At 47.5% G+C, this 26866-nt stretch overlaps 1 protein-coding gene across 50 annotated transcripts in view; it reads left to right on the forward strand.

Annotated features, from left to right (window-relative positions):
* LOC140733858 (calcium/calmodulin-dependent protein kinase type II subunit beta) overlaps window positions 1–26866 on the forward strand; it is a 312164-nt gene that overhangs the window by 231012 nt on the left and 54286 nt on the right. For 8 of the 50 annotated variants that reach the window (XM_073057555.1, XM_073057668.1, XM_073057615.1 and 5 more), the window contains 2 exons: window positions 24209–24253; window positions 26095–26143. In XM_073057555.1, the coding sequence (XP_072913656.1) occupies window positions 24209–24253; window positions 26095–26143 (94 nt within the window). Of the gene's footprint in view, window positions 1–5114; window positions 5181–13939; window positions 13973–22697; window positions 22767–24208; window positions 24254–26094; window positions 26144–26866 lie in introns of all 50 variants that reach the window. The other 42 variants (XM_073057556.1, XM_073057650.1, XM_073057691.1 and 39 more) reach the window with 10 other exon arrangements.

The raw sequence follows: 26866 nt of genomic DNA on the forward strand, positions 1-26866 counted from the left end.
ACAGAGTTCCCCCTTGGGTAGAAACTTCCAACATTCAAGATTCCACCTGTTCCCCTTCTTATAATCACCGGTGCTCCCGGGATTAGGAACTTGGAGCCCGTACATACAGCAGAGTGTTTGGGAGAGCAGCTGGATCGACCTGCTGACTGCTGCAGGGATCTTTTGTTGAGTTACAGCCACGTTTCTGCCTCGTTGACTGTTCGGGATACAAACAGCCCACGGGAATGGATCTCTTCTATAACCTGGGGCAGGCGCGTGGAATACTGCCCTTGCATGACACACGAGATTCTGCAGACGCTCAGAATCTTGAGCAACACTCGGAAAATGCTGGAGGAACTCAGAATATCAGGCAGCATCAATGGAGGGAAATAAACAGTCAATGTTGTGGACCAAGACGCTTCATCGTGAGTGGAAAGAAAGGAGGCAGAAGCCAGAATAAGTTTCTTCCCCTTCCCTCATCTTCCTGTTCTGGTTTCTGCCCCCTTCTTTCCAGTCCTCACAAGGGGTCTTGGTCCAAAACGTTGACTCTTTATTTCTCTCCATTGATGTTGCCTAACCTCCTGAATTTCTCCAGCATTCTTGTGTGTGTTGCTTTTTCCAAGAACTGGGTATGTATCTCTAGGGTAAGTCTGTGCACTTACAGAGTCCACATCTCTTCCCTCCCATGCGTCAAAGCAACTCTCTCTGCTTTTATAGATCTTAATGTGATCCCTCATAGTCTTTTCTGGACCTGAGAGAACATTGGCACCTCTTTCGACAGAGCAGAATTCCTGTATGCAAACAAAAACGTTGGTGAAAATCTGGGCAAAGATGAACAGAAGGAACTTTGCCCTCTTATTGTAGCTGTGGGTTGCTGAGCCAGGGTACCATTCAGAAACACTCCATGATCGTTCTGGCTGACACTGAGATTTCTGTGCAGCTTTATGGGGCATGTGATGTGGTAATAAACCCTCCAGCCTTGGAAGGAGAGCTACGAGCAACTAGTCACGTCCCAAGCATTGTGCAGGTATTTGTGTGAAGCTCTCTTTCAGCCTGAGCTGGCGGGGGCGGCATATCAATCACTCTCTTCCTGCAATAGGTTAGTAATTAGGAAGTCCACACATTGGAGCAACATGAAGAAATTAAATAATCATTTCTGAAAGATGCAAACTTTCGAGGGATTGAATTAATAAGCAGCTATTTTAGCTGCGTGACTGACAGAGGCAGAATTCAAATCGCAGCCAATTTTAGCTCTGGTGTCTTTCGCAAGATCTGTAGGATGTGCTGAGCAACAGCGACAGACTGGTTGAAGTAACTTCACCAGCACCAGAGAGAACCAGGCACCCAGTCAGAGGATGAGAAATGAACGGTTCGTATAGTAACTGCCCTTTCTTCTTTACGACACTGACGGCCAAGAGCAGGGAAGTGGCAGAAAGCCCTTCGACATCCACACACTGCTTTATTTTAAAAATAAACTTTGCTCATAATAAACACAACATTAATAAACACAGTTCAAAACTTTTTACGTTGTTAGTGTCATCTGGTCAGGACATTCAGTAGTGTTAACCCTTTTTAAAATGATAGCACCTTTGCCACTAAAGTGGCCCTTTCGATGTTTGAGGGGCTACCCTGCCCATCTCAGCCCCTCCATGTGCTGAAGTGGAAGGAGCCCAGATTGAGGTCCTTCCCTGCGGAGCCCTTGTGGCGGATGCACCAAACTTCAGTGCGTCCCTCGGCACGCACTGCTCCTGCAGCCTGGAGTTTACCGCTTGGCAGCCTTGCCTTACGGCCGTCTTACTGCGCTGGGAAAGCAGCGACTTTCGGGCAGACCAGAGGGAGTTTTTAATCACTGAGTTGATGACTCTTCAGCAGCACTTGATACCTGCCTTGGCTTGTGATCCTGGGAGCAGCCCATAGATCAGAGAGTCCTCTGATACGGCGCAGCTTTGGCCTGTGAAGAAGGCACAGTAGCCCACCAGCAACCTGACACCTAGAGAGCAGACTCTGACTTTAAACTGGACATTTGCAATAAAGGTTTGAGTCCGTCCCACCCCAGAAGTAACGTTGCATTCAAGAATGTCAGTTTTAAGTCTTCACATGATGGAAGCAATATTAATTGCAGAAAGTCATTAATCCAGTCCATTTATGTCTATCAGCACAGCAGTTCACAGTCCTTGTCGACCAGGAGATTCCGTAGATGTTGGAAAATTTCAGCCACGCAAACAAAATGCTGGAGGAACTCGGCAGGTCATGGAGCACCCAGCCAAAATCCTGGGGGAGCATTTCCTCTGCTGTGCATCAGGGTCCCGATGAAAGGTCTTGGCTCGAAACGTCGGCTGTCTAATCCCCACCGTAGGCGCTGCCTGCACTGCTGAGCGCCTTTAGGATTTTGGGCGGTGTCGCTCACAGCTGCACTAGTAGTCATGAGGTGGATTTCTGTTGGTAGCTCAGACACAGAAAATCACAGCCAAGCTCCTAATTCTGGTGCGGACACAGTACTGAGTACACCAACAAAAACAGACAGGGTTTCCCCATCCTCCTGTGACACAGTGAGGCACAGAGTTCAACTGGAACCATAGTGCGTTAGCTCCCACTGCCATCTGTCACAGGTCAAGGTATTTCTCTCTGCATTGTGTGATGCAGTCTTAAAAGTCCGAAATTTGCCCAATCACTGGCACTTATTGTGGTTTCAGGTAATGTTGCTGTGTTTAACTCTACCTTAGAGATGAGAGCTGTTGATTGGGAAGACATCAGCAGTCCGACTATGCGGTGTTTTCGGTGTACCTGTGAGGGATGTGTCCCGAGCTTTGGGCACTGAGTGACACAAGAGGCTACTGACATTGTAAACCTGGACAACGTACAAGGCCGCTGAAGGAACTCAACGGCCAAGCAGCATCTATGGAGGGGAATGGGAAGTCGGGAGTCAGGGCCCAAAGTTTCATCTGTCCACTTCCCTCCACAGGTGCCGCCTGACCCACTGAATTCCTTCAAGTGTTGGGTGCGGCTCACCTGCACTGTATCAAGTACTTGTTGTGCAGTTTGGTCGGCAATGCTTCCTACTCCACAGCAGAGTTACGTTTTATTTTGGAACATGAGTCGGTATTTGGGTGGTAGTTCTAACGATGAGAACCTGGATATAAAATGGAGGTACTGAAAAGCACAGACATGTGTTGCCTCTTACTGATGCAGCATCCGGGGTCAGCCCTGTGTGGTTCGTTAGGCCCAACAGATGTTGCCATGGCAACTGCTGGAAGAACTCAGTGGCTCGAGCAACGTCTGTGGGAGGAGGAAAGGAGTTAAATGCCAGTGTTTCGGGTTGAGGCCCTGCGTCGTCAGACGTTGCTGTGACTATGAACAGGAATCTGCAGCATCTCACCAGCAGTGAGAGGCTGGTGGACAGCAAACGTGGAAGGCGTTGCTGCTCTAGCCGAGCGACATGGTCGTTGCTGTCAACGCAGGAAGTGCAAATCTGATATGATGTCTCTTCACAGTGGTTATTTATGGAGAGAGTGAAGAAGATTGGGTAGGAACTCCTCTTGCTGTTCTCTGTGAAAGCGAAATGGAGATAAAGTTCCCTGCTGTAGTTTTCTTGAATGTCTCACATTCCTGAACCCTATGCTGCCCTTTGTACAGTCAGGTAGTGATCTCTCTCTCTCTCTCAGTTTCTTCTTTCCTGCCCCTACTCAAAATGAAACTGCTTGCTGCCCTTGCTTGTGATTCACCAGCTCAGATAGACAGTATCAGGTCGAGCCTCCCCGTCAGAATCTCACTCAGCTTTGTGCGAGTTGTGATTCCAGCACTCCTGTTTGCAAGTGTTGAGGTGATATCAGTTTCACCAGCCTCCGAATTAAACAGCCAGGCAAGCACAGCATTCTACCTGGGAAGGCAATCAAAGTGCAGATGATGTAGTCCCCTCTGGAGTGCATGACTTCATTGTGTGCAATGGGCTATTAATTTCAGTGACACCATTTTATTCACAGGTTTTTGTTCCAGCAAACTCTGCGAACTTTCTCATATTTTGCATGATGCAGATTTCTACTGTAACTTACGAGTATGTGTTGTGATTGCTAAGAGAATGTATCCCTTCCCCATTTCCTCTTTGCAAATTCTGGAATGGCCCAAGGCTTCTGCTCTGCGTTTATTGAGCCACCCACTCTCCAATTAGGTCCTGCACCTCTGAGTCAGAGTCCTTGGAGAATCCTCGGTGTGCTGTTCAATTCCATTCTCCCCATCTTCAGTTGTTACGTAAAAGTCGCTGGGTTAGTGGCCAGTGTTCTGGACTTTATAGTGTCATTGAGAGATAATAGTGTGGAAACAGGCCCTTCAGCCCATAGAGTCCATGCTGGCTGTCAGACAGCCATTTATTCCAGGGGTGGCTTGCTTTAGACAACAAAAGCTGGCATTGCTAGAGAATCAATCTCCATGAAATGCAAAGGTGCTGGTTTCCATTACTGTCCAGCCTTTTAGGTATAAGGTGAAGCACGTGAACTCTGCTTATTTTTCAGAAATCTTGCGTTCCCCAGCTTATTGACAAATGGCAGTAGTAACCTGGATGTCCGGTTGCTGTTACCTTTTCATGGATTTTGTCTTTTTTCTCAAAAGAGCCGGAATGGTTTCTAATTAATTGTATGTGCTATTGAGAATATTTTCCAGAATATCTGTTTCTAGGGATTAATCCACTTGAGATGTCTGTTTCTCAGGATTTTTGCCTGCTTGCAGGGGTTGTACTCTCTCAGTTTCCTCTGCACACTTTCTTTGAGTTGCTGTACATTTACAGAAACTGCAGCAGTATGGCCACTAATTGACAAACGTCTTAAGGATGAAAGCCTCTGCTTCGGGTCTTTTTAGCTGACAGCAGAGATGTGCAGGGCTTTGGGGGGGGGGGTGATTACTGCGGGTTTTAACCTCTGCAGTCAGTTCTGTGCGCTGTGGAAGGCACGAGCGGAGGTGAGATGCTTCCCTGCAGACAATGGGAGGGGGAGAGCCAGTAGCTCAACTTGCAAAGGAAATTACAAAGAGGGCGTGCTGGGCAAGAATCAAATGGGGACACTTCTGAATTCCCTGTGGATTAATCCCTGGATTTAAAGATGTGCAAAATACATTAATGACACTAATGCTTCGGTGACTGGTTTCAGAGAAGTATAACGTTAACACAAAACACAGCAGCAAACCCCTATGGAAGCACAGAGAGAGTCATAAAGGTAGAGCAACGTCAGGTCCATCCTTGCATTGTGCATGAAACTTCTATCCTTTCCGTGAAAACCCTTATTTGAACAAATCCTTTGATCATCCATTTTGTTCTGAGAATTATTGTTTGTTTCTCGTTTGGCGTCGAGCGGGGTGGGCAGGAGGGAAGAAAGCCGTTACGAGCTTGGTATTGTTCACCTGTGTGGTAGGGGTTTCTACATTCTACCTAAAGCCTTGGTTTCTCTCTTGCTTCCTTTTGACAGCACTCTGCCCTGTCCAGTCCCCTTCTCCTTTGATTTCTTGTTTTGATTTGCTGATTGTCTAACCAGGCTGAGCTTCATTGTCCCCTTGGTTGGTGGGATGTTGGGGAAACCAAGTGGACATGCATTCTGGATCTAAAATTGGAGTTTCATCTTTGTATCCCAAAGCAGCACCTCAAGATCTACAGGGAAGTGCATCTTGCCATGACAGTACTTTAGCTAAGCACGGGTTTCTTTACAAATTATTGGCTTGCTCTGATGATACCACTCTCTTTCTGGGCACCTTCACTCCAGGCTCGTTAGGCTGGGGTGTATTCTCTCTTCGCGAGAAGGGGAGATGTGAGAATTGGCAGCAACAAGACAGCACAACCTTCAGTACCTTCCCCCAAACGTGAAACAGAAATCTCCAACAGAGGTCAGAGGTCCACTTAACAATTCCCGGCAGAATGCTCGCTGAGGGAGCCAGTGAGAGTTGTCTGTTGGCTCAGCTTAGCGGTCTCCTGCTCCCCTGTCCACCGTCTCCGGTCCCAGTCACAAGGCCCCTCCTTCCCACACACTGCTCCTCAAACTCTCGGCCCAGCAGGGACGGGGGACTTTCCATCTCTGGGAGAAGCTGGGAGCGTTCTCCTCGGACCACAGAAGGCTAAAGGGAGATTTAGTTGAGGCATTCAAAGAGGGGAGGCTGGCCCATTGAGTCAGAATCTGGTTTATTTTCGCTGACTTAAATGTTGTGAAATTTATTGCTTTGCTCAGCAGTGCAGGGTCCCTCATAGGAAAGAGATCTGGACAGGGTATAAATTGGAAAGGACAGGTTTGCAGAGCCACAGAGGAAGGGAGTGTCAGTGATAAGACAGCAAAGGGACGAGAATAATCAGTGGAGTCTCCGTCCGTGTTGCCTGGTCCTCCAGTTCTTTTTCTTCCCTGTTAGTTGAAGTGATTTTTGTCGCTGTTCCCACCTGAAGTGCTTCCAGTTTCTAAATAAATTTCAGCATTCTGGTCAGTTAAGTTGCAGTCCATTCCCACAGCAAGGAAACATATCAATACTGGAGCTTCCGATGTCACCAGGTAACACCTGATGGTTTCATATTAGAAACCGTCATGCAAGCCTGTTAGATTGCCGCTGTATTTCGTCGCTCCCGCAAAGTAGAAAGTGAGCCGGATTGTGCCGGGCTGGTACCTCAACCCGTCAAAGAGCTCTACACCAGCTCCTGGTCTCCAGTCCTCTTCCCATTACAATCCTCATAGAGTCATAGAACATTACCACACAGAACCAGACCCTTCAGCTCATCTAGTCCAGGCCAAACTATTTCTCCGTGTAGCCCCATCGACCATAGCCCTCCATACTCCTCCCTCCCATACATGGTCCAATCCAAATTTCTCTCAAGTGTTGAAATTGAACCTGCACCTTTCACTTGTGCTGGCACTCTCACCACCCTCTGAGTGAAGAAATTCCCCCTCATGTTCCCCTTAAACATTTCACCTTTCACCCTTAACCCACGATTTCTGATTCTAGTATCTCCCAGCCTCAGTGAGAAAAGCCTGCCTGCATTTACCCCGTCACTACCTCTCATAATTGTGTACATCTCTGTTCCCAGCCGAGGTGGGGTGGGGGGGGGGGGCGTGCGTGGGGCAGGCCCCTCGGTTAATGGTAAGAGTCCATGGCATTAAAAAGGTTGGGAATTTCTGCTCGAGGGAATAAAGTCCTAAGCTACTCGACCTTTCCCTATAACGTGGGTCCTCGAGTCTTGGCAACATTCTTGTAAATTTTCTCTGAACTTTTCCATTCTTATTGACATATTTCTGGTGGGTAGGTGACCAGTACTGCACAACAATGTCAAGTATTTATCAGCCTCTCCCTTTGTGAATCGAGTCTCCTGACAATAGACAATAGGTGCAGGAGTAGGCCAGTCGGCCCTTCGAGCCAGCACCGCCATTCAATGTGATCATGGCAGATCATTCACAATCAGTACCCCATTCCTGCCCTCTCCCCATATCCCTTGACTCTGCTATCTTTAAGAGCTCTAACTAACTCTTTCTTGAAAGCATCCAGAGAACTGGCCTCCATTCCCTTCTGAGGCAGAGCATTCCATAGATCCACAACTCTCTGGATAAAAAAGTTTTTCCTCAACTCAGTTCTAAATGGCCTACCCCTTATTCCTAAACTGTGGCCTCTGGTCTGGACTCCCCCCAACATCGGGAACATGTTTCCTGCCTCTAGTGTGTCCAATCCCTTAATAATCTTATATGCTTCAATCAGATCCCCTCTCACCCATTGAGCCTGTAGCTCCACATCCATACTGTCTGGCCTGGTCTGACAAGTGAGATATGGTCGGCTGGCGGTCTCGTTGACCCCTGACCTTCATAGTTTATCTACAGGAATTATGGGATGTGGGGCAACTACCACCTGCGTTCATAACCCTTCTCTCCCCCCCCCCCCCCGCCACCCATGGGTGGCAGCAAAGATTTATTGAGGAAAGTAAAAAAAAAAACATTGGATTATGAGGGAGGGTTAAGTGAGTTAGGGCTTTCCTGTTTGGGGCGAAGGTGACTTGATAGCGGTGTGTAAAATAATGAGGCACATATCAAATGCCTTTTTCCCGGGGAGGTAGTGCCTAATGAATGGGGTTATAATTTTAAGGTGATTGGAGGGAAGTATAGGGGAAATATCAGAGGTAGTTCTTTTTTACACCGAGGGTAGTGGGTGCATGGAACGCACTGCCAGGGATGGTGGCAGAGGCCGATGCATTAGGGACATAAGCCCAGGGATCTGAAATGCAATTGGATACTCTGCCCTTCAACCTCTGGAGTCCAGGTAAATATCGACTCTGCACGCCCTTCATTCTTAATGCTCCAGGTGTCATCTAGCCAGATCTTCGTGCAGCCAGAGCCTTTTGGACCCTGTAGTACTTGAGTTGTAACGGCCAGTATTCTTGACCCAAAAAAAGCACAGGATCTTAAACACAAAGACAATAATTTTAACGTGGATTCACTGGGGCACTGTGAGTCAAAGTAAAATAGTAGATGTAGCGTTGTGGGCCTTTGGAATTTTAAGCTGAATAGGTTGCCAGCGGCAGAGATTTTGATGAGGTGACGTGGTCCAGGCATGGAGAAGCTAGAGAGGGGAGCATTGGAGTGGTGGTATCCAGGGGCAATAAAGGTGTACCTTCTGAGCAGAGTTGGTCAGAATACTGCCGTGAAGCACGGTGTAGACTGGAAGAGCTGCAGTATGGATTAGTGGTGACTGTGCAGGTAAAAGGTTTTATCAGAGGATTGGTTTAAGGGGGGTGCTGCTGGAGATATGTGGTGGTTCTGTTGATAGAGGCTGTATGTGGGTGGTCCTGGTGATGGGGAGTGTAAAGGTAGAAAGATCAGCTTGCAGTAAAGCTGGATCCCAGTTGTACGCTCTGTCTAGTTCAGGCTTGAGGTTGGCCAGGGAGTTGGTGGTATTGAACCGTAGAGGCTGCGCTTTGCCAGTATTAGGCTAGAGGTTGGTGAGACGTTAGGCCGGGTGCTGTGGAGGTGATTCCTACCCTTAGAATACAAGTAACCCTGTGGGGTTCAGAGACGAGAACTGAAATGCTGGAAGAACTCGGCCAATCAAGCAGCATCGGCGGAAGGAGAAACCAGTTCACATTTTGGATCAGTGACTCTTCCCTCAGTTCTGAGGGAGGGCCTCTGACTCAGATCATTAGCTGGGTTCGCTTTCCACGGGCGACTGGCAGAGTTTCCCCGGCATTTCTGTTGTTACTTCAGACTCCTGTCCACAGCCACCATCCCTTGCTCCTCACAACCCCTCTGACATCCCTGCCTATGTAACCTGTACACAGAGAACCTGTCTCAGTGGCCCAGAGCGCAGATGACTCCAGTTGTGACCAGGAATCTAGCTCATTAGGAGACCCTGCTTCTAAACGTCTTTGACAGCTGGTGAAGTCCCATCCCCAGATGTTCTACATGGAAAACATCTGAGAGGATTTTAACTGTTTCCACATTCAGAATTTAAAACGTGAATGTGAGGTTAATCATATAAATTAGTAAAAGCTATCTCCTGAATCTAAAAATATATGAAGACATAAAAGCATTAAACTGAAGTGAAGTAACAGTCAAAGCCTGCCTCCCCCCTTTGCCTCCTGATCCATGGCTGTTCCATTCCCAGTTGGGGTGCCTCTACTGAGAGGTGAATGCTGGGAAACTGTCGGGTAGAGGGTGTGATGGACCAGAGTGGAGAGAGGCACTGGTCAAGGTGGAAGGGAATTGGCCTGCTTGGCAATTGGGGAATTGGAGAAGTGGATTGGGAAGACAAGGATTTTGGGAATCCGGAGGTTTTTGCAGATGTGGGAGGAGAAGTGCCTGGCAGGTGATTCTTGTGCGGTGCCAGAGTGGACAAGAGTGAGAGGACCCTGACTGGGGTCCATTCAGAGCAGAATGGTTGTGCCATTTGTGTTGGAACTGTATATAGATCAGAAACAGTGTGGAACAGTGCCCCACATCACCTAACCTGTCACCAAATACAGACAGAGCCAGCACCATTTTCCAGGTCCCATGATTTTTCTTTCCCAACCCTGAGTGTTGTGAGCAGCATCCCAGTATGGGGGTGGGGAATCAGACTCCCTGGACCTCTGTGAGTGGGGTGAGGGGGCAGCGATGGGACCGCTTGCTGAACTGTGCAGCTTTATTTTCCCATTACATTCCTTTCCTTTTGCGTTCAGTTTTATGGGCAAAGCCAGCCGTTGTTACCCACCCCTAACTTCCCATTGCAAAGGTGGAGGTGAGCTGCCTTCTAAAACTCCAGAAGTTTTTAGGTGCTAGTATTCCCAAAGTGTCCAACTATGATTGAAGAACTCATTACAACTTTCCTAAGCCGACAAGCTTTTTCTCCTGCCATTCTTGCATCTTTCTCCATGAAGTATGGCCTAAATTAGATACAATGATACGCAGGGAGTAGGAAAGGTTTCCCTATTCTTCATCGGTCTTTGGCCCTTCCCCTAATTCTGCACCCTCTGAGGCTGCCAGGAGGCAAATTCTGATCCTGAATGCCTCTACCGTGTGGCATTCCACTCTGACACACAAGTCGTCCTGTCACGAGAGTGGGACCTTGGCTCTCAGCCCCTTCTCAGTCACAGTGTAAAATCGGACACTGAATTCAGGAGAACCAGCGGTCTAATACTTCATGATATTTATTTCAAGAACTCGATCACCTTTAAGTGAAAGTTAGTTCTCCCATGTTTTGATTTCTCCTTCCCTTGGTGTGAAGGTCAGCTGGGTGGAGAAGGGGTACAAGTGCGTTCCAGGTACAATCACTCAGTATTTGACGAAGCCCCCGCCCTTTCTGTCAGTGATTTGGCATGCAAGACCAGACCTGTGAACTTGGGTCATAACTTTCCACAAAATTGCCCTGTGGTGATCCCTTGCTCACTCAAACGGGAAAGGAGTTTCTTCTGATGGGGTGAGGGTGTATTTTGGCCCAGATTCACTTCCAGTAGTAGATTGAATAAACCTTGGTTCAACACAACATTTCTTTAGTAACTCAGTGTGAATACAGCTGAAAAAAGATTATATGCACTTTTATTTCAAGATGTAAAAGTTTGAAATGTGTGCAGAAAAACGGGGTCGTTAAATTGGAGATGGGGAGTTGATGTTGGAGGTTACCCTGCCTGCCAGCAGCTCGTTACTGTCTGACGTTCTGACCTACTGGTGCTGAGTGTGTGAGGGGCAGCTGTTGGGCCTTGTAAGGGAAGAGGGTCCCATCTGTAAGGCCGACAGGTGGCTGGGCTAGGAAGAGAACCGGCCATACAGCTCATTTAATTTTTATTTGGAGATACGGTACGGTAACAGGCCCATCAGGACCAGCAGGCCCAAGCGGTGCAATTATACACCCATGTGACCAATTAATCAGCTCACCCGTACATTTTCGGAATGTGGGAGGAGACCGGAGCACCCGGAGGAAACCCTTATGGTCCTTATAGACAGAGACGGAACTGAGGAGGGCCACTGGCACTGCAGTAGTGTTACCCTAACCGCTATGCTATGTTGCTGCCGTCTGCAACCAGCATTGCTTTCTAGGTCCCACTATCTTTCTTCCCCATCCTGAGAGCCTCGGGCAGCGTGCCTCTGTGTGGGGTGGGGGGGAGGTGGGAGCAGACTCCCTGGACTTGTGCGAGTAGGTCGTCACCTCAACCCCGGGCCTTGCCCACTTGCTCAGATTGTCACCCTTCCGTCTTAAAGCATTACGTTTTGGTGATAAATTAGGCCTCAGATTCCTTTGCTGTACAAGCCCAGCTACAAATAATAGACCACTCAAGGAGATAAATGGGCTGGGATGTTAACGACATTGAAATGTTAAAGATCAGATGATTTAAAAGCTTCCTCTAAGGCTTTTGAACATCCGCTTTTGAACTTCTTTCATTTGAACTGCAAATGGAGAATGTTCAAAGGCCACGTCAGTGTAGATCTGAAGTACTGTCACTGGGATGCAAAAGAGAAAATGATGCGTTCTGTCACCGCTGCCACACTAGTTGGTGAGACCAGATTAATGGGAAAGCATATTAAATAACCTTGAGGAAAAGGACAGGAGAGAGGTGTAAATCTCTGAGCTTTAGTAAGGGTGGATTGTAGTGAGAACGGGGCCATGCACCCGAGGGCTGGGGGAACTGCTTATCTCACTTGCCAGGGCGGGTGGGGCGGGTGGGGGGGGGGGGGGGGGGGGGAGGTATGCTGCATGTTCTGCTTTGCATGTTCCTCAGGCTGGTGCTGGGGCAGAAGGATTGGCGGCTGGCCAAAGCGGGACAACCCCAGCAATGAACACGCCGCCCTGTTGCTTCCAGAGGGGCCACTTGACAGATCCATGAAACGTTGTCCACACGGGTTTCACAGCCAGGGATAGGATGGCACAATGGCAGTCGGAAAGGGAAGCAAAATGTCACATTTTTAACCAAAAAAAAAAAAAATCATCAATGGTCCCACTTAAGAATGAGCATGAAGTGTGGTTGGGGAGCGGGCAAACAGGAAGGATTTAAATATGATTCAGTGATGTCTTACATAAAGTGCATGATTGAAGCAAGCTCAACTAATGTCGTACTTTACTCCAAAGTGTATGCATGTTCACAACCCTCCCTCTGAGCATTCTACCCAGTACGGAGCCACCCTTTCACCAGCACAAAGTTTCCCGGTGGTGGCTAAGGGCAGCCATCTCATTTTAAATTGGTGTCGCAGATTTGCTCTGCCTCTGTGACGACTCTCTTTGCAATGCCACCTGCCGAGGTTTGTGCAGGCCGCTGGCATCTCACCAAAATGAGGTTCACGTGAAGGTGTTGTTTCCTGCTCGGCCTTGCTGCCCAGATTCAAACAAAACCTTTCAGCAATCCAGCTCCCAGGTCCGATTGATTTTGGAATCATTGGGCTGATGAAAGGGTGGAAAAGGAGAGTTCGTTTTTGGTTTTGTTCTTTGATTTAATGTAATTGATGCTAAGAAGCTGCAGCATCCTCTTCACTGTTAACCTCGAACCGTTTGTGCACTGCTGCTCCACAAACACATCGTCACAAGTGACCCGAGTTATGGGACCGGATAATCCCACAGGAGCAAGGATTTTTTTTATTAAAGGGATCAGTGCAGGCAGGCGCTATATTCACACTTTTGTTCACCTCCCCGAGAAAGTTGAGGTCCTCCACCCATTCCTACTGGCACCCAATGGCCTTCGGGAAGACATCACCCAATTAGCAGAGCATTCCCGAACTTCCAGGCAAAGAACAAAATGCTTCCCCGTTAAACAGAGAGTCTGGCTGACCCAACTTTCCATTCAACCCTACTTTTATTTTTGACCACCCTTATTTTTGTTAGCCCTTATTCCTATTTCCATTGTGTCTTTGTTCTCGGACATGTTCCACAGCCCTGAGTATTCAGTCTTGTCTATGAAAGCACTGCGGTGGCATTCTTGCCACAGATGGACTTGGCATGGTCCAGCCACCCAGTGCACCCTGCAGGGTGGTTTGTTCAGCTTGTTGCCCTCCCCCCCCCCAACTATCATCTTCTCCTTCCCTTGTGAGTTAACAACTCCATCATCTCCCATCTCGAGGCAAATCCCAAGAGGACAAGCCTTTAGAGAAAATATGGCATCCCATCTCCCAAGGGAAGAGGTTAGATTTATAGCTGTCAGCGTGCCGGATCCACTCATGCAAATTGGTGGGGTAGGAGGAGGAGGAACGATCATTAAAGCAACCAGGGATTGGAGAAATCTGAGAACTCAGGCTGAACATTCGACATGCAAATAGAACCCTTCAGAATGGGATACTGCAGCTTTGATTCTGTGCTCGTTATATGATTTGCACTTTTTTCAGGATTCCAAGACATTTTATGTTTCTGACAATGTCCTTTTTTTAAAAAAAATACACTGACCCTAAGAATTAGTCTTTAGGATTGTGTACCTCATCGGGACCTGGTGTTAGCAAATCTGCCACATCTGCAACAAATCACCATTTCTTGTTTTCTTTCCTTTTTCTCGTATTGGGTCTCTATTCAGAAAAGGAAGTCAAGTTCCAGTGTTCAATTAATGGTGAGGACCCTTTTGAAATTTCAAATTCACTTCACGTTAACCTTGTTTATTCTCTTCCCCACTCTCTTCTCTGCCAGGAGATGACAGCGTCATCTGTGTGTGTTCACAGCTTTTCATTACTTAAATCCCCATCAGAACAGAAAGTCTGAGAGCTGTGCATGTTGACCGCGGTTAGAACTTCATCTCGATAAATAGCATTGAACTCCCTTCTAATGCGTCCTTCCTTCTCTCTCTCTCTCTCTCTCTCTCGCTTTGCTCTCCTCCATTTTGTTCTCCTTGCAAGGTTCAATGACGTGTTTTCTGGAGCGCTTTCTAGTGAATGTAAAACTAGTTAATTAATCCAGTCGTTTGCCAATAACAAAATGAGGGGGGGGGGGGGTGTTGATTGGATCCTCTGCACGGTGTGTTGATGTATTAACATTTGGTTTCAGTTGTGTGTCTGTACTGCTGGGAACGAACAAGGGGAAACACAAAGAGAGAGGTGTCCAGTGTGTACGACTGCCATGGAAACACTCCCCGCTTTGAACACCAATCAAAGCATCAAAATCCCTACAAAAACATTATACTGAACACCGTTCTAATTTTACGAATATTTGTCAAACCTCTCACACCCCAGTAAACGATAAAGAAAGCACATTTACTGATTGTTCTTCAGGACTTCCTAACCCACCGAAGGGCCTTCTCCGAAACCTCTCCATTGTTTTGTCAGCTGGTTTGTGCCCAGCAAGCTCCCGCAGACAGCAGGTATTGCTGATGCTTGCCAGTGAGAGTTTGTAGGTCAGGGCACTCCATGTGCTGTCAGCGGACACACTTGTGTCAGCAGAGGTGTAGCAGATAGAGACATTACTTCATATCTCCAGGAGCCTGCGTTCAATCCTGGGCTTGGGTACTGTCTGTGAGGAGTTTGCAGGCTCTCCCTCCGGTTGTATGCGTTCCCCCCCCCCCCCCACCCGTGCCCGGGGTACTCCCGTTCTCCAGTGACGTGCTGCTGGGTTTATTGCCCTCTTGTTGTCGAGGTCACAGGCAAAAGAACCAGCCAGGGGTTAATGAGAAGTGTGATCACCATTCAGGTAACTGATGGGCTGAATGGTCTCATTCTGTGCTGTAATAAACGCGTAAGCCCAGGAAGAGACGCCAACAGGCAGGCTTCTAGTTTTGACGTCTGTTGAGGCTGCATATTACCTGAAGCGGGATTAAGTTTTCAACTACTTGCCACAACTTTACTGAAGTGACTGAGTATGACATTCCCTGGTGAAGGATCATCACACCATCACCTACGTCAGTGATTACGATGATTACTGGTGGGATCTGTGGCACCTGCACTTGATGCAGCTTGCTCAGACAGACATCACTCATCAGTGACTGGATTACAGATAGCTCGCCGGATAATTGCCCTCATTAGTGTGATAAAATTAGATTTTTTTTTCATATAATGAGGGGAACAGTGGTTAACAGAAGGGGTTAACTGAATGCAAAGCTGTTTAAGGTTGCCTCCCGGAACTCTGCGCGTCTTGTTCAATACAGGTCTTGGCGCTCAGCCTTTGCTCAGTGTAGCCGCGGTTCTCGGTAATAAAATAAAATGTGAAGAGCTTCAAAATCAGGTTTATTCTCGCTGACGTGTTGTGGAATTTGTTGTTTTGTTGCAACAGTACAATGCATGAGATAAGAAATCACTGTAAGTTACGAGGAAAAATAAAGACTGCAAAAGAGGAACAGTGTGGCAGCGTTCACGGACGGTTCAGAAATCTGATGGTAGACAGATACAGAATTCTCTCCACGCTACGTCTGTAGGAACTTTCGAGAGCCTTTGATGACGCACTGAATCTCCTAATGAAGTCGAGCTGCTGGTACGCCCTCTTTGTGATTGTATTAATATGATTGGCCAGGATGTCCAGGAACTTGAAACTGCTGCCCCTTTCCAGCACCGACCCCTCAGTAAGGACTGGTGTGCATCCTGCCCGACTTCCCCTCCCTGAAGTCCACAATCCGCTCCTTGGCTTTGCTGACATCGAAGGCAAGGTTTCGTTGCGACGCCTCTCGGCCAGCTGCTCTATCGCGCTCCTCAGCACCATTGGAGCTTCCCGAGAACCTCGGCAAACAGAATTTGGGACAGGTTCAATTAAGGAAGTAGTTGAGGTGTGCCAGGCAAGGAAGGTTTAAAGGGGCCAAGATAGAGTGCTAGAGCTGCACAACATGGAGATAATCCCTTCAGCCTATCCCAGCCATGATGACCCCCTCCCAGGCTACCCAGCTGAGCTAGATGCCAAACTGAGAGAGGGGGTCTCGTGTTTGAACAGCTGAAGGCGTGGTGGAGCGGTTGAAGTCAGGGCTGCAGTGGTGGTGGGCCTGGCCTAGTGCAGAGCCAGGGCTGAAAGACTGGACAGAGTGCTGAGCTACCCCATTGCAAATGTGATGATGGTCAGGTCAGAGAGCGCCTTTGGTGCATGAACTGGACTTCACAAGAGTTCTGTACCGTCGGCAACGTGAGTGGTGCCCCAGATTGTGGAAGCACCATTAAATAAGAGGATTGGATCTTCCAGGACTTGTGAAGTCGTGTTGGATGCCACATGGCGCAGTGGGCCGCTGTTTCTACTGTCAGGCCCGACAGATCACCAGGACTGCCAGGGGCGCTCACTGAACCAGTACCCTTTGCCCCGTCCATGCCTGCCCCTCCACCCTTGAAGAGGCCTCCTTTGCTGAGAGTGCACAGCCTCTCGCTAGCTACATTGCAGCCACTTGGGGGGGGGGGCGGTGGGTGCTCTACATGGAGGATAGGCAAAGGTGTATGGAAGGCGAGCGCTATGGAGCGGGGGGGGAGTGGACAGGGGTGAGATTGTGACATTGTAGGCTTACTTTGAGATGCCTTTCACCTTCACGTTGTGATAAAGTGGGTGTGAAGTGAGGGCCTGTGCACGGATACGGTAAATTGGTTTACTACTGCCACGTGTACCAAGGTCACCAGAAACTCTGATTTTCATTCCACCTGTACGGATCATTTCATCACAGCAGTGCATTGAGGTAGTACAAGGGAAAGCAGTAACAACGCAGAATAAAGTGTGACAGTTACAGAGAAAGGCGGTGTGGGCAGACAATGAGGTGCTAGGGCCACATTGAGGTAGACTGTGAGGTCAAGGGTCCATCTTATTGTACTACCACCTCTCACCTTCCAGCTTGTACAAGTCTCCCTCACTACCCGAAAGTAGAGCGTTCCTATGAAACCGTTTATAAGCCGAAAAGGCATAAAGCAAAGAAGCAGTTACCATTAATTTATTTGGGAAAAATTTTTGAGTGTTCCCAGACCCAAAAAATAACCTACCACATTAAACCTAAAATAACACTAACATATAATAAAAGCAGGAATGATATGATAAATACACAGCCTATATAAAGTAGAAATAATGTACAGTATAGTTTCACTTACCAGAATTGGGAAGATTCGGCCAAAAACCGATCTGTAGAAAAAAAACTCGGCACTTACACGCATGCGCACACACCTGCCCGCGCAAGGCTTCACAGTTATGGTAGTCTTTCTCGGGGTAAACACAAGTTTAAAGCGGGCGTCTTTTTTCGTAAAAGTGAAAATCCTCTTCGGATATCTTTCGGTTAGCAAAAACAGGTACTAATGTAGGTCTTTCGTAAAAGTGAAGTGGCGTAAAGCGAACTTTCGTAAAGCAAGGGACACCAGTACTCCTTTCCCCAACCCACCTTCCTATTCTGGCTTCTTCCCCCTTCCTGCCCAGTCCTGATAAAGGGTCTCGGCCCGAAACACCCACTTATTAATTCCTCTCCATAGATGCTGCCTGACCTGCCGAGTTCCTCCAGCATTTTGTGTGTGCTACTCTTTGTACTAAGAGCCTGTTTAATAGACTCGCAATCTTATCAACAACTGTTTGATTCGTCTAGATGTCACTGGCAAGATTAGTATTTCTTGCTCTAGCTGCCCTTAAGTAGTGGTGAGTGTGGCCTTGAACCGCTGCTTCCTCTGCGTGCCAGTTAAGGGGTTGCTAGTGTGAAGTTCTCCTCGGATGCCTGAGCAGCGAGTCCTTCTCGGTTACTCCTTCCTCCTGCCCCACTCCCGCTGACACAGGCTCAGCCCTCGGGAGGCTGAGGCCCTGCAGTGGGCAGAGGACCACCTGGGTTGACCACCTGCTCAGTCCAGGCAGCACAAACACTCTGTAGGCTCGGTACCCATGGACCCCCCCGCACTCCATGCCACCAGAAGCCAGCCTTCTCAACCCAGATGCCGTCATTTGATTTGCTGGGTGGCACAGTGCACTGGCAGGCGTCAGTGATGCCATTGACTGCACCCGCATGTAACTCCACCAGCTGTGTGACCAGGGAGCGGAGCCCCCGCCATATCTAGTGGAGTTGTGTGTGTGTGTGTGTGTGTGTGTGGGCAGTCCATGTCACCCCTTTTCATGGGCGTATCTGCTGTCCAAGCCTCTGTGAAGATGGATGAAACGTCTGATGAACCCCAGTTCGGGGCAAGGTTGAAAGTAACTCCAGATCCCCCGGGAAGAGATGGGTACTAACAGCATTTGGCCATAGTTACCATGACAACCCTGGCAGCGTGCTCCTTTCTCTGACGAAGGGCCTCAGCCCGAAAAGTCCCGACTCTTTATTCCTTTCCATAGATGCCGCCAGACCTGCTGGGTTCCTCCAGCATGTCACTCTGGACTTCCAGCAACTGCAGAACCTCTTGCGTGTGCTTCTTGGCCTGCTGTGCGGCTGTGGAGCAGTGGCCGCAGCAAGCGGTGGACTTTCTAGGAGGACATCAGTAATGAAGTACAGATACTTCACACAGTGATTCTACACCAAGGTTTGCTGGCTGAATGCCCACAGTGGAGGGGTTCCTCAAGCTGAAAGGGCTCTCCCTTTCCTCTTCTTCTTTCTCCCCCACCATTCCGCTGTTTGACCAGTTCTCTGGGCCTGACCCTTCTTCTCCCAGTCCTGTGTGGTTTACCAGGCTGTAACTGAGCTGCTGGCTTGTGGGATTCAGCAGAGTCCCTCATTGATGAACTTACCATTTCCTTTGGACTTCTACATCTTAAACCAAACAATAATAAGAAGAAAGCCCTTAACTCCGAGTGGAGTCATCGGGACGCCATCACAACAATGTTTTTTTTAGCAGGCTTTCTTTTTTTCAGGAGGCCATGCTCAATGCTCAACCCAGCACGGATGGAAAGTGTGCAAGGGAGCCGGCTGGATTCGAACTCTCGAGCCTTCGCTCCAAAGTCCGGTGCTGATGCCACTACACCACCAGCCGGCCCATCAACAATAAGTGTATATATAATGCAAACATGAGGAAATCTGCAAATGCTGGAAATTCAAGCAACGCACACAAAATGCTGGTCTAGTCAGGACTAGTCCTGACGAAGGGTCTCGGCCCAAAACGTCGACAGTGCTTCTTCCTATAGATGCTGCCTGGCCTCCTGTGTTCCACCAGCATTTTGTGTGTGTTGAGTGTACATATAATGTTGGTCGGCACAACATCATAGGCCGAAAGACTGCTATAGTGTTTTAATATTCAATATCAAACCAGCAATCTGCTTAATTCATCTAGATGTCACTGGCAAGATTGGTGTTTCTTGCCCTAGCTGCCATTGAGAAGTAGTGGGGATTGTTGCCTTGAACCGTTGCCTCCTCTGAGTTCAAAGTTCAAAGTGCATTTATTATCAAAGTACATATACTATGTACAGCCTTGAGATTCGTCTCCTCACAGGCAGCCGCAAAACAGAGAAACCCAGATTTCCCAATGTGCAGAGAACAAACAAATCGTGCCAACAATAAAAGCAAGGAAATGGCGTTCAGAACTGAAGTACACGAAAGAGAGACTGTCCACAGACACGAGGAACCGCCTCAGTTCAGTGCAGAGCCGAGTAAACGTGGAGCAGCGCGCTAAACAGTTCCGGCCTTGACACCCTGACCTTTCCAGTCTGGCCCAGCACTTAAATCGTCATCCAAATATCGGGTTCTGTTGCCTCGAAACGCTCTGGGGCCTGGACCCGACCTTTCCAATTCGGCCTGGCACTTACGTCGTCATCCAAATGTCGGGTTCTGTTGCTTTGTCGTGCTCTGGGGCCTGTACCCGACCTTTCCAAATTCAGCCCAGCGCATAAATTGATCAAACTTCAGGCCTTTCCTCACTTCGGCGATGGCCGCACTGCCTCACCTTGCCCCATCAACTCAAGTCCAAAGAGAAATTACATGCTATTGCTTGCGGTTATAGTTTATCCAAAAAGGTGTGATTAACAAAGTACTTAGCTGTTTTCAGTCTTTCATTGAGCTTAAACCTCAAACATAAACAATTGCAGGTTCCATTTGGGGATGAATGAAGGGTCCTTTCTCTTGATCGACATGCAGTTTGCTCAGCCATGTATGAGAGGGCAGTAGCTCCAATGCGACAGCGTTGGCATCCAGTCAATGGTCAATACTGATTGATCACGATCCAGGGGCACCTGTGCATTCTAGTTTGACTCACACCACGTACATGTACGCTACAAGCTGTCACCTTGTTGCCCACTACAGGCATCAGATCCCAGTACTTCTGATTAATAATGAGAATTATTAAGCATTGGAGGAACCTGTGGAAAGCGCTGCTGACATTAAGGATCAGACATGGTCTCTTTGGCCAGCACGATGGACATCTGCAGGGCTCACTCCTGCTTTTATTTCATAACTGGCTTTATGGACTTCCATGGCTGAAAATAGTGTTCGGAATTTGAGCGAAACTTCTGGGAAGTAGTTCTTCTGCAGGCATATTTATGGACATTTAAAAGTCAGAGTTTAAAGTAATATTTAATTTCCTATTATATAATCAAGGAGGCCATTACTCCTGGACACAAAATGAGTTAATTCTAGGCAACGCCCCAGATGTCCTCTATTTGGCAGGCTGTGGAGTGGGCAAGTTTACATAGGCCTTCTTTCAACCAGCTCATTGTGATGTAGTTGACACATGTAAAGGCCAGTCATTGAAAGAATGAGTAACAAACTACGTGAACTCCGAATCAGGTATATTATCACTGATGTATGTCATGAAGTTTGTTGTATTTCAGCTGCAGAATAGGCCGATACATTAAATATGAGGTATATTTTAAAAGACAATAAGAAATATACAGTATATATAGAGCAAAACTAGTGAGGTACTGCTCATGGGTTCGTAGACCGTTCTGATGGTGGAGGGGAAGAAGCTGTTCCTAAAATGCTGAGTACTGATCTTCAGGCTTTTGTTCCTCCTCCCTGATGGTAGTAATGAGAGGAGGACTTGCCTGAGTGGTAGGAGTCCTTTGTGATAGATGCCACCTTTTTGAGACAACGCCTGTTGAAGATGTCCACGATGTTGGGGAAGCTCGTGCTCGTGATGGGGCTGGCTGAGGTTACAGCTCTGTGCAGCGTTTTCTGATCCTGTCCACGTTCCCCCCCCCCCCCCACCCCCAGAGCAGTCAGAACACTCTCCACGGTACATCTATTGAGATGTTCCCAACGAGAGGAACGAAAAGTTGAGCCGGACCTGAATGTGTATTTCATATCTGGATCCATCTGAAAGCCAGTTGCGCTGGGAACTGGTTACCTGCTGGATCTGCCCTACGTTGAATTTCAGGTGTATGTTCAATCTAGCGTCCCGCTCCAGTGACGGATGCTGGTTAAAAAAATAAAACCTGGTGCAGGATGTGAGGGAAAGGGACCTACATGAATGAATCAGATGTTAAAAAACATGTTAATGCAACCCCAGTGGAGAAGGAAAGGCCAGTGACTGAATTCTTCTCCTCGATAATCTGGAGACGACCTTATGTTTGACAGGTCACCACCCCGGTTAACACAGCAAGGAGATCCACGGGCAGCAGGTTCTTGGCTGAATCTGAATAATGAAGCCCTGATCATTGTTGGCATACTTACCACCAAAAGTAAAAGACTCTGTCACATGGTCCTAGAATCTGATCTACAGGAACTATTTGACCACATTTTGTGAACAAGAGATTGCCATCTCTTATTTTTAAAACTTTTTGTTGTTAGCAGACCTTCTCTTTTTTATGTCCAAAACAAGCTTTTCTGTTTTGTTATATATTAACGTCTCTCTGGTTAGGGGAAGGACAAGAATACATGTATAGTTAATGTACAGCGAGCACTGGGTGGCTCTGTTAAATTGCTGATTGTTGGTTCGAAAACAATTAGCCATTTAACACCACTAACTGTCCCAACATTTAATGTTGGGACACGATGTTCAGCTGTACTAGTGAGCATTGGGGGGACAGTTTTGGAAATGGTGCTGTTAACTTTAATGTTTGTGATTCTTTCTTCTGCTTTTCTAGAGAAATTGAACTGTCTGCTGTGCCCCACTTGCACTGTGCTCACAGAGCAATGAATAGCTTAGAGTGAAGTGCCGTTCTCACAGCCCGCTGTAACAACATCTAATTTGATGCCATAATGCGATAGCCAAATCCTTTCCAGGAGCATAAATGCAAAAATAAAACAATTTAGTCCTTGGTTCCCAACCTGGATAGAAGTTGTTACCCTTCTCGTTGAATTTGCACTGGCGTGCCTCATTATAAGTCCTGTCTGAATACTCAAGGCTGGTATTGCTTGCATCTCGCAGGTGCTTGGAATGGGGATCCACACCGCAGACAGTTCAGTGTCTACCAGCTTGACCTGATCTCTGTCCCGTGTGGGGCTAGCGGCAAAAGCTGGACATGAAATAAATCTAAACCCTCTGTTGTTTTCTGCGCAGCCTCAGACAAACAGCACCAAAAACAACGTAGTAACCAGTCCCAAAGGAAACATTCCCTGCCCTGCACTGGTACTGCCTCTCTTCTTCTTATACCATCTTCCTCCACAGGTACTGCTGAACCATGGCTGAATGTCAGGGCTTTCTGTCCCCTAGGATGTTGAGTTGAAAAGGTTTTCCCACCTTGAAAATTGAAAACCACAGTTACTTCTTAGTCAGCAGCTTAATAAACACATTGAAGCTGATCAGGCCTGCTGGGTATCTGGCCCAGTGCTCTCCAGTATATGACAGTGAGTGTGTTACATGATTATCTGGCCATCTTGCTCAATTGAATGAGCCATTAAACATCGCTGGGGGCCTGGCTCCTCCATTGAGGGCTAGCTGAAAGCCATGTTTCACAAGTACCTCCTGTTTCAGTTTGTCTTGCTGTTTCTTGTACTGACTTTTTCTCTTTGCTAATGAATTTGATGTGATTCGACAAGTCTGTGAGTGGTGTGTTAGTGACAAGAGGTGCTCAGTGACAGTTCTCATCCAGAACGAGGGTTTACTTTTAATTAAACGCTACAAATAGATCTTGGCTATTTCACCTCATTACTGGCCATTCTGGAGGGGTGGGGACGAGTCATAAAACTGCCAGTGGTGGTATTTTACTGCGCCCACTCTTGTGGTTAGCTTTGATGCAGGAAAGCTGGGCCTTCTGGTTCGCATCTTCCCCCGTCTCCCTGTGAGGTTAGTGGAAGGGGGGGGGTGCATTGGGAAGCAGGAAGAGTAGAAGTGAGTCTCTCTCACCAGTGTAAACTGGGAATGAAGTACAACTTAACGACTGGATCTAACCAGACCAATTTCCAGAACTTCCATTTGCATGGGGCTGCACTATCAGCTGTTGGAATTCACAGTCTATGTTCTCGGGTAAAACAAAACTCTGGAGTAGTGTGATATCGTCTGCTTCAAACAGTTGCTGAAGCCAGGTTCTGCATTAGCATGCTCGGACTTTTAATTATACAGAACTGCAAATCACCGAGCACTAAAGTCATTGAAACGGTGTTGGTTATTTTTGGTCGATTAACGTCACCCATCTTCCTTCCCACCGTGTTCTGAGGATTGATTTCCATTCCACCGCTGGCCCTTGTCTCAGCTGCGAACAGTGGACATAATTTAAAACCTGGTTTCATTCTGGGACATCAGAGTTAGAGGAACTGGGTCAAGGCTTTGTTTGGTCCCATATGAGACAGAGCGCAGCACCATCATTCTGCAGTTCACTGCCAGGCCACGTTAGCAGAGTCTTTCCATCCAAGACCCGATTTGTGATTCATCCATACTTTATCCATTTCTTGCCACTCAGAGCCGTTCATTTTTTGTATAACTTTCCTAGCCGAGAAGTTTCTTTTAACCTCTCTCTGTTTATGACCTTATACTTTCTGACTTCCTGCTTTTATTTTTGTTTTGTTTTGGTTTGAAACCCTCTTCCTCCTCACTAAAATTTGCTTTTCTATATCTACCTTCATTCTCTTTAGGAGCCACAAACTACTGTCATCCATAACCCTGTGGATGGGATAAAGGTACCATCTGTCTGTGGTGTAGTCTTTCACGATTTGTCGCTTTTCTGTTGTGGGAAATGTCCCTGTATACGAGCTAGGTTTTGACTGCAGTGTCTGTAAAATAAATGTTTGAGGGTCTCCCTCTTGGTAGCTGCTGAGGGAGACTGGAGATCCGAGTTTGGCACTTTTGGTCTGCTTTTGGTGAAGGAAAGTTTCTACTTTCTTGTCTCTCTGTTGGTTGGTCAGTGTCCCCTTGACTATGTGTTATGCTGTTTCTTTGGCCTCTACTCACAACTTTCCCTTTGGTCAGGGACTACAGCAAGACTGTCAAAGAAGGCTTTAGCCTTCGGTCAGATACGTTATCGTCATTTTTTTGCCCTATAGCGAGGTGAAGAGAAATCTGTATGACCTGGGATTGAAAGGCAACAACAGCTCTAAAAGGACAAAGTTCTTGCCTTCTGCTGTAATCTTGTAAAGTGTTTTGTGTTGGCTCTAAATTTTGGGATTAAGGTTCCCGTTTAATTTCAGTCCAGTAAAAACAAACGTTCCCGACCTGCAGTCAGCTGGGGGTACATTTATATCTCACTGCATGTGTGAAGTGATAATTCCGGCCACCGAAAACCATTCCATTCTCCCTGTTACATTAAAGATGGATCGGGGGAGAGACCAGATCATTAATCTATCACATTGTGAGTTCTGTTCCAACTTCTGAACAGAAACGTTCCTGGCTGTAAAGATTGACGTAGGAAACTAGGTGTAATTAGACGCCCAGCACTGGGGACATTTTGGGAACACCTTTGGAACTGGCCCATCACCAAAAACAACCAGGCAGCAGTTTCTGAAAGAGAGTTTCATTCAGAGTGACAGCAAGGACTGGGTCACTCTGAATCTTGTTGTCTGGCAGGTCAGCGCAAGATTTTGTTTCTGAATGAGCCTGACAGGAGGGGGGGGGGGGGGGTGCGGGGAATCAACTGTGAAGTGCTGTTGTCAAGAAAGTGAGCCATTTCCATGCCCAGCTGTACTCAATGGAGTCAGAGGTACTCCTGTGCCAGCAAGAATTTCAGGAAATAGGTGTAGATACAGTCTCTTACAGAATAATCCCTAATTTAGAACAGTGATAGATGAAGTGCTCATTAAATAAATTGGGTAATTTGCTAACACTTATATCACTGAAGTGTTCCTTTTCTCAATCTCTTCACAAGGAGGCTGAAGGAATATTCTTCAAACCCTAATGGCCCCAGTTCTCTTAGCAGAAAGGCAACAAGAAGTAGGAAGGGTGAAGAGAACGTGGGCCTCGACTCCCTCTGCCTAATACTGGCAAGAGACAGGCAGGCTGTGTGGATTCTGTTGACCTCGCTCTCAAGTCAAGTGACTTGTCTGCAGGCCTCAAGTTCTCTGATGATCTCACTTTTTTTTTTGTAGAAGGACTAGTAATTAAAATGTCAGTAACTTTTGGGACACAAGAGACTGGAATCTGGAGAACCAAACCCTGCTTTAGAAACTCAACAGAATGAGTAGCTTCTGTGGAGGGAAGAATTGTCAACGTTTCAGGTTGCATCGGAACTCAAAAGTGTTGACAAATCCTTTAGCCCCACTGCTTGGTCAATAGCCATGTCTCTATTTAAAAGGAAAATGCATGGTTTAATCCCCCATAAGTTGGATCCCTTTTCCTTCTCTGCTCATCTTCATGCTCTCTCCTATCCTGTTTCGCTCAGTTCTTAAGCTTTGTCATTTTCAAATCACCGCTTTCCTTTCCTTTTTTTCTGTTTTCTGCACTGAGTTCAGTATTGTGCCGTTAACACCGTGCCAAGCAGCGAGCTTGCGGAGGATCCTGAGTAATGACTTCTCTGTTTTGTCTACAGGAGTCTTCTGACAGCAGCAACACAACAATTGAAGATGAAGATGTTAAAGGTAAGTAGTGTGCTGATGGTGGATTTCAGAATGTGCCATTGCAAGATGGCAGTGTTTTTAAAACAAGGTTACATGGATTGATTGCATCCTTTGATCTTGTGTTTATTTGAGCAATTTAGTTGAAGAGACTTCATTTAATTATAGGGTATAATTTTACCTGAGATTGCTGGCTCTACAGGTACACACGGAGCTGGGGGAGACAGGGAGTCAAGCTGTCTCCCCAGGGAATACTTTGTGTTATTTATTGTTATTTAGTGATCCAGCATGGTAGCTTGCCCTTCCAGCCCAACGAGCCCATGCGCCCAATTACACCCATGTGACCAATGAACCTCCTAACCCATCTGTACGCCTTTGGAACGCGGGAGGAAACCAGAGCACCCGGAGGAAACTCACGAAGGCACGGGGAGAACTTACAAACTCCTTACAGACAGCGGCGTGAGAGGAGCGGGGGTCGTTGGCACCGCAGTAGCGTTCTGCTGACCGTGGAGGCCGCATGGATCGGTAAGAGAGGCTGCCGGCAGAGCACTCCAGTCGCGGGGTATGTGAAACCAGACCACAGACTGGAAGCACCCTGCATGTCTGGCAGCCTCGGAGGAAAACGGGCCGCAGTTCCGGAGGGGGCAGTGGAAAGTGTCGCAAATTATCGGCGTTTAAAGCCGAGCACAAGTGGGCAAGGGGTGGGAACTGAAATCGTACGGGGAAAAAGCGAATGGCCTGTAAACG

The sequence above is a fragment of the Hemitrygon akajei genome, chromosome 1, assembly GCF_048418815.1.
Source record: "Hemitrygon akajei chromosome 1, sHemAka1.3, whole genome shotgun sequence".
Classification (NCBI taxonomy): Eukaryota; Metazoa; Chordata; class Chondrichthyes; order Myliobatiformes; family Dasyatidae; genus Hemitrygon; species Hemitrygon akajei.